Consider the following 14403-nt stretch of genomic DNA (forward strand, 5'->3'; position numbering starts at 1 on the left):
CAAGGAGGGTATTTTCCTTTCCCAGTCCAAGTATGCTTGTGATATTCTTCGTCATTTTCACATGGAAGACTGTAAGCCAGCCCCTTCTCCCTTTCAGTCTGGAGTCAAACTTTCAGTCTCTTGTACTTCTCCTGAAGTTGATGCTACCTTATACCGTCAACTTGTAGGAAAACTCTTGTATTTAACCCATACTCGTCCTGATCTTTCCTTTGCTGTTGGCCTTGTTGCTCGTTTTATGCAAAACCCCCGTGAAAGTCATTGGAAAGCAGCTAAAAGAATACTTCGTTATGTTCGAGGTACAGTACAGTTTGGGATTCATTACAGTGCCAAAGCAGCTCCTCTGTTAGTTGGTTTCACTGATTCTGATTGGGCTGGTGACCCTGATGATCGGAAGTCTACTGCCGGTTATGTCTTCACTCTTGGTTCAGGACCTATTACATGGGCTTGTAAGAAACAGGCTGCCATTTCTCTTTCGTCAGCAGAAGCAGAGTATCGTGGTGCCGTGGAAGCTAGTAAGGAAGCCTTGTGGCTTCGTCAGATCCTATCAGAGTTTGGCTTTGAGCAGCAGCATCCAACCACACTTTGGTGTGATAATCAAAGTGCCATTCAGCTATGCAAAGATCCAGTCCAGCATCAGCGCAGCAAACACATTGAACTACACATGCACTTCATCAGAAAGCTCATTCATGACCATGTTCTTGAAGTGCAATATTGTTCAACAGATGATCAGGTTGCAGACATCTTCACAAAGGCTCTCACAGAGGCGAAGTTCACTAAACTTCGATATATGCTTGGAGTTCAGGAAGTTGTCACTAAGGGGGGATAGGCTCTAGTGCCTCCTTCCTTCTCCTATTGTGTCATATTTGTAAATCCTTCAATCCTATCCCAAGTTGTTCTTAAGGGGGGATGTTAGGATATTCCGACACATAGGAAATAGTTAAGTTCAACTTGGTCTAGTATAGAGTTAGGTATAGAGTTAGGTAAAGTGTGTTTCTTTACCGTTGTACATTTTGTAACTTACAATCCGACGGTCACGATATGTAGTGATCCGACGGTTCATTCTCTCCTCGGTATTACTGACACTTGATCCGTGGCTTGACACCCGATTGGTCCATGAGTTCTATTTAAAGCGCATGGAGGGTCATTGTTCGGGTAATCCGTGCATGAGAAAAGCTTATGTAAATTTTCATTCTTTGATTAATAAATTGCTTGTAGTACCCACGTTGGGACAGGCCGTGGACTGTTTCCCTCTTTGAGGGTTTTAACCACGTCAAAAATACTGGTGTATTGATCTGTGATCTGGTTGTGAGCGGTGTCCTTTTGGTATTCTTTCTGAGGAACTTACCCTGTAAATTCCTACACATTCAGGCGGGTTTTTCAAGATAAAGCATTGCTTGATGAGGTGGAGGATGCATTTGCAGAGTTTTCCACTGGCACTGGTCGATTTGCAGGATATGATGTGATTAGAGACAGGGGGGCTAAGAAGCCCTATTCTTGGTGGGAAAATCATGGGGCAACAAGCCCTCCTCTACAGCAGTTAGACATGAGGCTCCTCTCTCAGGTGACTTCATCCTCTTGTTGCGAGAGGAATTGGAGCACATATGGGAATCTGTATAGTGTTAAGAAAAGCAGGCTTGAGCAATCCAGGGAAGAGACAATGGTATATGTGCACACCAACCTTCGTCTTATTTACAGGCAGAGGGAAGAGTGGGTGAAGGGAAAGACAAAGATGTGGGATGTCTTTCCTGATGACATGGGTCTGGACAACAGTGTTGAATTGGCATTGGCCAACACGGATGTGGAGGCGACTTTGGATACAAGGGAGGAGGACGCAGTGGAGGAGAGTAGTGGTGACGATGATGCTAAGGACAATGATGCTGATTTTGATGATGACTATGAGGATTGATGACTCATGAGTCATGAACTACCTATTGCCTTGAGGCGTGTATACTTGTAGTTGTTTTGTATTTTCTGTTTCTATTTGCCATTGGCATTGCACTACCTATGTAAAACATTTTGATTTTGATGACTTAATGAGAAAACTACAGCGGTCAGTGTCTTTATCTTACTATCTTGTCTTTCTCCTATTGGATCATTGATGAATTGAATATGTATTATGATTTATTATTTATGAGTTTAGAATTTATGCTTCATTGATTTATCATTTATGTGACACGTATTTGAATTTTGTATGTACTATGCATACTATAATGTTACTAACTTACTTTGTAAGCAGTAAATATTACATCTAGATAAAGATCTATGTTTGAAATCAATGAATTTGTATCATTAATGAGAATTTGTGTAAGAAATATCTAATTTTTAATATATATATATATATATATATATATATATATATATAATGTATCCAATCGTGCCCTGTTCCGGGGGGTCAATGTGTCTGAATTCGACTCTCAAATCCCCGTATCCAACAAATCCCGAATCCACGTGTCAAGTTACTTAGGTTAAAACTCAATACAAAATCACATTAAAACAAAAATAAATGTATCTCATGAGATGATCGTCACGAGGCATCTAGATTCTAGATACTATAACGATAATCCGATAATAACACTGGACTAAGGTGTGGCCAAGGATTAGGTTTCCCTCGCCCTTGAGAAGCTTGTGGTTCCCATGAATTTCCTTAGTCCTTCCCTCTAATCTCTCTTTCTAGTAGTATCAAGAATTGAGTTCTTTGCAATAGGGACAATGTCGAGGGTGCCTATAGGGCAAATATTTACATCATGCCCTGGGATTTTGGCAAGGTGGTATTTCAAGCGGGTGATTCTGCCAAACACTACCATTCCATGGAGCTTGCACCTCAGCCTTGTTCTATTATCATCCTTACATGGCTCACCAAACTCCCACTTTTGGTCGAATGACTTTGCCATTTTGTAGAGCTCTGATTAAATTTTCAAGTTTTGGACCTACCACACAAAACAAATGTGGAAATTCAAAAGAGGGTGAGAAGAGACAGACTCTAAATTTATAGTATATACTAATCTTGGAAAACAAAGGAAAGGAAGACAATTTTTTTTCTACATACCTGGAAATATGGATGTGGTATATTGGAGTAAATCTCCACTCCAAAACTGCTCAGCGGATGGCAAAGAAAACTATGGATTTTTCCTTGTTTGCTTGATGAAAAATGTTCACAAGACTCACACAACCCTCATATCTCAATCTTAGCACAAGAAAAAATGAAAATGACCTTTGGAAAACCCAAACTGCAACTTGTATTTGTGTTTTTTTGTAACAGGCCGATAATTTCCCATCTTCTTGTAATATTTTCGAAATTATTGCGATTATTTTAACAAGGTAAATTATCGTGATAATTTCTGGTGATAAAATCGGCAAAGGCTCTTTCGGCGATAATATCGCGGTTTGTGCAACACTGGTATATACACAATGCCAAGGGTTTTCAAATAAACACTTTAAATCAAAAGGATGAAACTTATGATTTATTGAGACATAAATCAGTCCATAGATATACATCTATGACAGCCACAAATCTAAGAACACAGCCCATTATTTCACTTAATGTTAATTTTAGGTATGTTCTATGCTTAGAGCAATTTACTTCAATTTTCACAGTTAGCTCAATATCTTTTCCAGATTAGCAATCACATCAACGTTAAAATAAACTGCAGAGAAAACATAAACATAAATCGCAGAAGACAAGCCAAAACAAGAGGACACAAGATGTGGCGCTAGCCAGGACAAACCCCAATGTGGGGAAACCTTTGATCAATTCTTGTTATATGTACTTCAATAGTTCAGTGGAGAGAGAGAGAGAGATAGTACATTTACAACAAAAGTCAACTCTTTGACGTATCTAGATAAGAGCATAGATCATCTCTAAGAAGATGACACATGAGATCAGTTGAAGACATGCTGCTTCAACTGATTCTCCAAAGTGACCTGCACCTATCATCGTGCTGCATCTCATCATCATGTTGCACCTCACCGTGCTGCACCATGCTACATCTCATCATGCTTCACTAATCATGATTGTACCCATCACTATACTGCTTTTCCTCTTGCTGCACTATGCTGAGCTCTTCATTGCACTATGCTGCACCCAAATACATGCTGCAATACCTTCTTGCTGCTGCCATATGTTCTTGCTGCTGTCATATGTTCATCATTACCATGTTGTACTATTGCTGCTCCATACTCTACCATGTTGCCTTCATCATGCTGCCACTCCTTTTATCACAGTGCTGCACTTTGTTACCATGCACACAACATGTTGCACTACACTTCTTTATGATGTCTGTCATGCTGTAGCAGCGTTCCACACCATGCTGCTCCAATACTGTCATATCTTATCATTTGTTGCATAGTTCATTGTTAAGAGGACTCTCTATATGCTGCACTGGAAATCATTCTAATACTGGGTGGACAGCCTTCATGTTAAGACAGTCCTACCTATCCTCACATAGCAATATCAAACTTGCTGCTCAAACTTTCATATGGTTGTAGCCTTCGATTCTCCAACAGACTTCCAAACAACCTTTGAAGGACTGCGGCATACCTTAATAGAACCCCTCCCTAACTGGGTTGCTGCCTTAGGGCATATGACAACCCTTTGCTGCCCTACGCAAGCCCAGCTGTGGTGCTATGGCCTGCGGCCTAGCACAACATTCGGTCCTCAAAACATGTCACAATCATCATGTGTTTAGCCCTCAAACTCGGCCTAACAGCTAGCTAAGATGACAGCGTTTTAGGTATGCGTTAGAAGTCTCTTTTGCTGTGATGATACGTGCGGCTAGGGAACATTTTGCATCAGCTGTAACCCTTCCCTAGATCTGTGGCTAGGGCACATTTAAGGCCTCCTCATGACAGCAGATTAGGGCATCCTTTAGGCAGCGTATTAGGGTAGATTAGGGCAGTGTATAGGAGCAGGTTTAGGCTGTGAAGGAGCCTCTTTACTGTGGCCAGATGTCCTCCCTTGGACTGCGGTTAGACCATCCTCTGCAACTAGGGCATCATCCTCTAGGACTGCGTTTTTCCCTTAGAGATTCTTCTTTCCACTAAAACCCAAAACAAGTGGAGAAGAAGAAATCTCGAGAGAGTTGTGTGTACAAATGACTTGCAAGGCACTTGTATTTATACCAAAACGTGGAGCACAAGAGGGGGCAGTTTAGTTGCTGGCCGACCTTGACGAATTGTCCCATAACACAAATAAATTCATATCTCCATGAATACTTATTGGAATCAGATGATCTTTAGATCAATCCTACGCTTCTCGATTAGAGGGATCCAAGAAAAATATCAGCTGCCATAAATAAGATGACCGACATGGAGTTTGGCCCTAGTTGCCAATTTTAACACTTAATATCCAGAGTTACAGTACTCGAAATGTATTAGGAACCTAGTGTAGATTTCAGCAGTGCAATCTCCAGCATATCTGTCCCCTTTTTGATGATGACTGACAGCCCAAATGAAGAATGCTGGCTCAGAAAATAGACCCAGAACAGCAGCTCGAATTCTGCTCTCACAAACAGCCAAAAACCCCAACAAGATGCACCATTACCCCAAATCTGGAACAGAATGCATTCAACCAGACAACGTATGGACAGTGAACTCAGCCAACCTGAATATGGAGTAGTTCGATCCCAAGGAAATAGCAGGACTTGACCCCCTTTAGTGGCTGAACACATTCCTCTTATAACAGTGACACGACCTCAGTGTTTTGGCTCTAACTCAACTCTTCTCGGCAAGAGAAACTCGGCCCTCAATAGTGACAGACTCTGCCCACACAGTGGCTGTAACTCAGCCAGCAAATAGATGAAACTCAGCCCCCTTTTTATGCAGCTCTCAGTCCACAAACAAACCAGGAAACTCGGATGTGCACTTGGGATAAATTTACTGAAGTGGCCCACTTACACAAGCAAGACATCTCATGAGGGGTCAAATATGTTCTTTGCACAGGACGTGCACTTGAGTCAAATTTACTGAAGTGGCCCTCTTACACAAGCAAGACAGCTCATGAGGGGTGAGAAATGTGCTTGGGGGGATTTGAACGGATTATGAAACACTCTCTTTTGCCGTCTAACCAGGCCCCATCGACAAACTGTCACGTTTTTAAATCCCACAAGATGGCACATACCCAAAGCATACATGTTGCACATTTATTTTTTGCATGATGGATATGCAATTCAGAGAGAATTTCTTTTATCAATTGTTTAAAACATGCCTCCATCTTTACACCTTTTTCTAATGAAAAGTAAAACTATAATTTAAGTGTAGATTCAATGTGTTGACTTCTCCTTTGCAATTTCGTCACATGATCATATCTAATAATCGGATCCTTTAATCACATTATAAGAAAACAAGTTCCTGTTGTTTCTTAAATATTTTCGTCATTACAAGGAACATGGATTTAGGAGTTCCATATATTGAAGTAAATCAGCCCAAGGACAATGCATAATAATATATTATTGATTGGTTTGCAGGTGTTCCAGCCATGCCAAGACCCCGAGGTGAAGAAATACCATGATGCAAAATACCGTATATTTCGTGCACTATATGAACAACAACTCTCTTATCGAGCAATTATAAGTGATGCTCTTAGTTAAATTAAACATTATGTTGTATCATGGACAAAACTCTCAAGTGTAATTCTCATTTGATAGCATTGTCTCATATTTGTTTTAATACGGGAATATTATGGCTTTATTTTCACTGTAAGTGGTCAGAAACGTTCCAAATCATGGATTAACTGTAACATTAGTCATTTCGTTAGCTCCACGGTGGATAGGCTTCCATTGACACCTTATGCATAGCAGAAACATTGTATTCCGAAGCGAAAATATGCAACGCAAGTAAAGAAACGAGCTGTCACTGGCTTTGTATTATAATTAAAGCTTTTGCGATGTTTTTTTGGTCTGTGTCTAACAATATATATTCCAGTGCCCTTATCATGCCCCTCAATCGATTGAGTATTGCAAGAGTTAAAGTTTCAATCATCAAATCATCTTGTTTCACCAAAAGGTTGCACTTTATAGACTTAGATGTGTTTTAAAATGGATATTGAAGTCTGAGATTGAGAAGTCGGATGAGAGAATGTACATTTGAAGGAGTTGAATTAACGCGAGGATAGAAATTGCTATTCTGATCAGATTCTTCTTTTTGGTCTCTCTTTATATTAAGGAGTTCAACAAATGATGCAAAGTTTACTATTTTATTAGTAAAATTCGGATATTCTTCATGATAATGTCAATGATATAGTGTTTATGTAGGTCATATACATATGATACAGACTGTCATGCATGCATTAGTGTATTGCAACTCAATTAAAACCGAAAAACTCTATTTTTCAATTCATGTTTCTATTTTGAAATTTCAAAGCCAGCATTATTACATTGTAGCACATGCTTTCACGAGAATAATAACGATAGTGTGAGGGAAGGAATGAATCTCTCCATGAGACCCTTGTTAACACATTTTGGGTCACCTCATATATTATATTTAAAAAAAAATCATAGAATATGTTGCAATAAACTAAAGCATCGTGTAAATTTAAGAGAAAAATCATGTAAATATCAAAATGTCACTGTCTTGGCATGTAGCATGGGCTTGGTTGAGAAATCAATTTGGGTAGAAATTAGGGTTTTGATTCCTCTTTCCTTGATAATTACTTGTGATTTTGTGTTGGTCTTTAATTCTTTATTATTTCTTCTTTCATCAAGCAATTACCAAATAATAAATGTATGGTCACAAGAACAAAAGACACAAGATGTAGGCTCTTAGTTGGGACAAAATCCCTCTGCTAAGGGAAAACCCAGTCAAACTCTTTTTCTTCTTATAGAACCAAGTCAAAATGAGACATCCAAGACCTCTTAGACCAAGACCACTTCCAATCACCAAGTCAACCCTCCGAAAGATCCTCCTTCAAATGAGTCCAAGTCTTTCAAAGTCAACGAAAGTCAACTTTATCAAAATATGATCCAATCAAGGTTTCAGCCCTCTTGAATGGGTCTACAACTCGCCCTGCAACTCGCATAGTAACTCCATAAACTTTGCATATGTGGCAGAGGTGTAAAATTATACACTGCTCTATGATGTTTCAATTACTTTAGCCCAATTCAATTCTTCAATTAACAATCTTTCATCAATAATTAATATTTCCAATCATCAACAGTAATTGAAGATAGAACAATAAATGCAATGACAAGGAAGACAATCAATACATCAACAAGACACACCAGAATTTCGGTCAATGACTAGCGAAAAACCCACTACGGGGATAACCCTTTGCAATTCTTCTTCTATTAGATTGTCATAAAAGGTTCAATAGAGAGTACAATAAGTCAATACAAAATCATCCAGCAAAATTAACCCAACAGCATTCAAAAATAGGTTCGCAACATCAATTCAGATCAAAGACAACTTTTCATGTCTGCGGTCAAATGTCAAAATGCAACCCTAGTGCCCAACCACACGGAGGAAGAGGTTTGTGTGTGGTTGAGAGCTTCCAACTGCACGAATGAGCTTACGTGCATGCGATTATAGCCGAAAATTGTTTGTGTTCAGCCTGCGGTCAAAAACCAAAAACCCTAACACATGCAAACTTCAGGCCTTGTAATCTTGGACCTGTACAAACCAAACTTCTCGACCCAGCCTCTGACCTGTGCGAACCAATCAATTAAGAAGAAAAGAAGAAGTTGTTTGATGATCTACAAACGAGCTTCAGGTCGCTTGTATTTATAGGCTTTCAAGGGTGTCTAATTTCCTGTTAAGGCCAACCTATCCTTTTGTGCATATGTGGGCTTTTCTTCAAAAATACACTTTCCCTTGACCATATTGAGTGCACTTCAATAATCAAAATTGGTCCTCTCAAAAAGAGGAATCTAGTCCCATGGCTGGAATTTGTCACTGAGTTACCAAATTAACACTTCCTCTCAGCTAGGGAGAAATTCCAACTATATCATGTAATAATCATACGTATCATGTCGTCATATCATGTCCCGTCTCTACTCAATTCTATCTGCTGAAATATTCTTGAATCTAAAGAAGAAGAATTATCAGGGAGCATTAGCTACCACCCTCTCAAGAAAATGAGGAAGGTCCTATGGGACACTTATGCCATGTCATCACATAGGGAAGCAAACATCTTCCACCCTATGTTGAGCAATAGAAGTTATAACATCGGGGGGCTAACATATTTCCAACCTATAGTATTTGATCCATCCTATTTCTCCCTGATCTTCCCTACAATGACCCTCAAGAGTCATGTGTTAGAACACCTGCATCATAGTCAGCTTGGGCAGCACACCTCCAAGCACTCTCTGAACCTATTGGCCAAATGGGGAGCAGCACTCCCAACAAGCCCAACTTGTGGGTATGATGCCAAATGGGGTATACTCAGCAAAGACCAAGAGAGGAAGCAACATCTCCAACCCTATGTGTAACCATTGAAAATTCTAAGGGTGAATTTTCACCCTCAGGCGAAATTAAGGGGTTTTAAATTTTTATTGGGCGAATTTTTAGTATCATAGTATATTATTATAATTTTCCCCAAATTTATTTTATAAAAAAATTAGGTATGGAGGTTAGTCCACCTTATTTTAAGGGAGGGGAAAAAAATTAAATTTAGCCCTTGAAATTAGGAGTTACAACTTCCATTCACCCAATGCATATGCATTTATGATAACTATTTCACCCTTCACATTTGATGTAAAATAAGTTTTTTGCTTTCATCCACCCTTGTTCCATGATAATGTGATTAATTTGGAAAAAATGGATCTCATTTTTTGGAAAAGATGGTCACAAAAGAATAACTCATCTCTATTTAAAAATTCAAGAGTCCTATTATCATGTCTATTTAAAGACTCAATCATTTTCTTGACATCTTCAAAGTTTACATTTGTTTAGTCACAACCATATGATGGTTGCTCACAAAGTTGTGGAATTTGAATTAAGAATTCAGGACTCAAGATACAGTGGTACAAGGTTGTTCACAGAATAGTGGAATTTGAATTAAAAAGTCAAGACTCAGCACATAGTAGCATAGGTAACTCTGTTTATTTGTTCTACATTCCAATTCCTCTTGTGTGCTATCCCTTATCCTCTTAAATTGTCTTTATTTTATCTCTACCCATTATATATTAAAAGCCATGATGTCAAAAAAAATGGTTTTTTATCAAGTGTGTCTAATGAGTAGTGGTTATTTGGTCTTGTGGCTTTGATTTTTTTATTTTTATTTTTCACCACAATTCAACAAAGAGGGTAGATAAGAATAAATTGAGGGGATGGTCTACTTATTTGTAATGTTTACGAAATGCAACAAATTCAAATCCATTGAATATTCAACTAAATAATTAGCGAGAGAGGAGAAAAATCTAGATCAAAAAGAAACTGAGAGGGAGAAAACCTAAATCAAAAAGATAATTGGATAAGAAATTTTATTAATAAAGAAAAAGACGGAAATACATATCTTGCTCTGTGATGTACACACAAATCTAAATTTATTGGAAAATTTTACATGATAATCAAACCAAAATAAAACTAACTATAATATCATGTTTTAATACTAACAATGCAGATGAATAACTTACTTAAAGAGTGGAGTCCATTTGTGTTGTAGGAACATTCATAATTTCATCGGATTGTAGCATGTGTAGCATGTATGATTACCGTGGAATGCAATGAATAAGGGAACATGAAAAGGGTTTTTCCATGCACTAAATTTATTGGAAAATTTTACATGATAATCAAACCAAAATAAAACTAACTATAATATCATGTTTTATTACTAACAATGCAGATGAATAACTTACTTAAAGAGTGAAGTCCATTTGTGTTGTAGGAACATTCATAATTTCATCGTATTGTAGCATGTATGATTACCGTGGAATGCAATGAATAAGGGAACATGAAAAGGGTTTTTCCATGCACTAGAGTGTTTTTCTTACTGCATACACTCAGATTCAAACTTGAAACATTCACTTGCTTTATATATACATAAGTCCAACTCTCGACTAATAAAGACAGTTTTATATCATGAAAAAATTTCGATGCTAATAATTATGTTAATTGCTTAGTAAATATAGTTAGATTAGTAAATATATTTGGTTAGTAATAAATGGTTAATTGGTTAGTAAATATATTTAGTTAGTAATTTTTTTTAACTAAATATATTTAAATTTATATTTGTATCTTCTCATATTTAATTTATTTTTCTTACTGCATACACTCATATTCAAATCATATATATATATATATATATATATATATATATATATATAAGTCCAACTCTTGACTAATAAACACATTTAGATTAATTAATATATTTGGTTTGTAGTAAATACATTTAGATTAGTAAATATATTTGACTGGTAATAAAAAATTTACCAAATATATTTAGATTTAGATTTGTATATTCTCATGTTTTGAAACATTCATTTGATATATATATATATATATATATATATAAATTCAATTCTTTACTAATAAATACAATTTAATATAATGAAAACTTGTCAATGTTAATAGTTATGTTAATTGTTTAGTAAATTTATTTGGTTAGTAATAAATGGTTAATTGGGTAATAACCAATAAATATATTTGGTTAGTAATATTTTTTTTACTAAATATATTTAAATTTAATTTTGTATCTTCTCATACTTACATTCAAATCTTGAAACATTCATTTGCTTTATATATATAAATAAGTCTAAGTCTCGACTAATAAACACAATTTTATATTATGAAAACTTGTCGATATTAATAGTTATGTTAATGGAGTTATCTATAATGACTTTTTGGAGTTTCTAGTGCTGGAATCCATCCGATTGAAAATTTTGATATGAAATCGTGATATTTATAATTTAAAATAATTTTTTGAGTGTATATATGGATTCAACAACATTAAAAACTCCTAGGGCACTTCTATTGTGCAGGACTTACCCATCAATATTGTGTTTTCAATGAACTTTGGCTAGGTTTTAGAGAAATTAAACCGGAAAATATATGAAATCCACCGGAAAAGCTTCCAAAAAGTTGCACTAAAGACAACACCTATGTTAATTGGTTGTAATTATATTTAAATTAGTAAATATATTTTGCATTTAGTTAGTAATAAAATGGTTAATTATTTAGTAAATATATTTGGTTAGTAACAATTTTTTTTACTAAATATATTTAGATTTAGATTTGTATCTTCTCATACTTAATTTATTTTTCTTATATTATGAAAACTTGTCAATGCTAATAGTTTTTTTGGTTAGTAATAAATGGTTTACTCGATATATTTAGATTTAGCTTTGTATCTTCTCATACTTAATTTATTTTCCTGAGTGCATACCCTCATATTCAAATCTTGAAACATTCATTTGCTTTATATATATAAATAAGTCCAACTCTCCACTAATAAACACAATTTTATATTATTAAAACTTGTCAATGCTAATAGTTATGTTAATTGGTTATTACATATATTTAAATTTAATTGGTTAGTAAATATATTTAGTCAGTAATATTTTTTTTACTAAAGATATTTAGAATTAGATTTTTATATTTAATTTTCTTATTGTATACGCTTAGATTCAAATCTTGAAATATTCATTTGTTTTATAAATATAAATAGATTTAGATCTGTATATTATCATAATTTATTTTTCTTACTGCCGAAACATTCATTTTCTTGATCTTGAAACATTCATTTGCTTGATATATATACGTAAGTCCAATTCTCGACTAATAAACACACTTCTATATTATAAAAACCTATTGATGCTAGTAGTTATGTTAATTGGTTAGTAAATATATTTTGTTAGTAATAAATGATTAATTGATTATTACATATATTTGGTTAGTAATAATTGTTTTACTAAATATATTTAGATTTAGATTTGTATCTTCTCATATTAATTTAGATTTAGATTTCTTTTTATTTCAACATCACACACCTTTAGGGGTGCCACTCCAAATAGTTTCTCTATTGGATGTAATCAGGCCTTTGTGGTAAAATATGATTAAACATGCAAAAAGATTTGCAAGTGTATAATAAAAACCTAAAGCAACACTACCCACGATCATTCTTTTCCCAAACATGGAAAATTAGTATATCATAGTTTAACTAAATAATTTTCTTTATTATATATGTTTCTATACATTATCAAGGAATTAAAATATTTAACAACATTTTCTAATTTTTTGGAAGATTAGCCAAGAATATGCGGTACTTTATAACCTAATGAAAAATTTGCAAGTTTTAATAAAATTTTATAATTTAGTGAAAGATCCGCCAAAAAATTATGTGTATTATATTATTGAAAAAATAGTCAATACATTTTTCTATATGTCATGGAGATTCGCCCATTAATTATACATATAAATTTGTCGGTGGGGTTTCTTAACATTTTCCTTGTGGGTAACAGATAGGGGTGATAACCTACTATCCACAGATCCCTCAACCCCAAGAGCCCTCCATCTCAATTCCTCGCACTGGGAGCTCAAACAGGTGGGAAGAGTCGGCTCAGTGTTCTGGATCAGTAATGCCTCTTATCAGGAGGGGTCACGTCCATCAGTCCAAGCTGCTCTCTGAAGACCAAGAACTTCCCTTTCGGCAAAGCCTTGGTGAGAATATATCTCGAATGTCTCGAATGAAATGATATCGGATCTCTATGTGCTTGGACTTGTCATGAAATACAGGATTCTATGCTAGATGGATCCCACTCTTGTTGTCACAATATATCATTGTAGTGTCTAGGACTTACTCAAATAGCTCTCCAAAGAGCTTCTTCAACTAAACTACTTCACATCTAGCCATGTTAGCGGCGATGTATTATGCCTTGGTAATACTCAGTGCTATGGACTTATGTTTCCTGCTCATCCAAAATATCATGGCATATCCAAGCCTAAAACAACATCCATACGTACTCTTCTTGTCGACAACGTTCCCTGCCCAGTGAGCATTGGTATATCCATAAAGTCGAACATCTCTAATAGAATATCTCAAACCAAGGGTGATCATCCCATGCAAATATCTCAAAATGTGTTTGGCGGCAATCCAATGTGCATGGAGAGGCTCGGTCATGAATTGAATCAACGTGTTCACTGCATAGTATATGTCCAGATGAGCGTTCACTAAGAACATCGGAGCCCATCAACTGTCTATACTTAGGTGGATTCACCAAATTGGGTCCTGTAGCTCCTCCACATAACTCTTGAAATTCATTTCTATCAGTGTGGGCAAGGACTTACATTTTGTCATTCCAAAACTCTCCAATAGCATCACGACTTCTTTAAAGGTGGGAGGTTTGGCTTGAATCATTGTGCTCATGGTTGCAACATATCCCTAGTACCTACATGGCTTCTTAGTTTCTCTAAAAGACCTTAGAATGGGAACACTTCTCTCATCATCCTGTAATGTGTCACAGAGCCAAGGTGGTC

General features: G+C 36.0%; 1 protein-coding gene across 1 annotated transcript in view; it reads left to right on the forward strand.

Annotated features, from left to right (window-relative positions):
* LOC149240843 (FGGY family of carbohydrate kinase) overlaps positions 1-6906 on the forward strand; it is a 434066-nt gene extending 427160 nt beyond the window's left edge. Inside the window, exon 15 of the mRNA XM_089373849.1 lies at positions 6462-6906. Within this exon, the coding sequence (XP_089229975.1) occupies positions 6462-6584 (123 nt within the window). The 3' untranslated portion in view covers positions 6585-6906. The remainder of the gene's footprint in view (positions 1-6461) is intronic.
* The last annotated feature ends 7497 nt before the right edge of the window (positions 6907-14403 follow it).

The sequence above is a fragment of the Pinus tabuliformis genome, chromosome 8 (assembly GCF_031772625.1).
Source record: "Pinus tabuliformis cultivar Carrire ecotype Pingquan chromosome 8, CPIR1, whole genome shotgun sequence".
Taxonomy (NCBI): Eukaryota; Viridiplantae; Streptophyta; class Pinopsida; order Pinales; family Pinaceae; genus Pinus; species Pinus tabuliformis.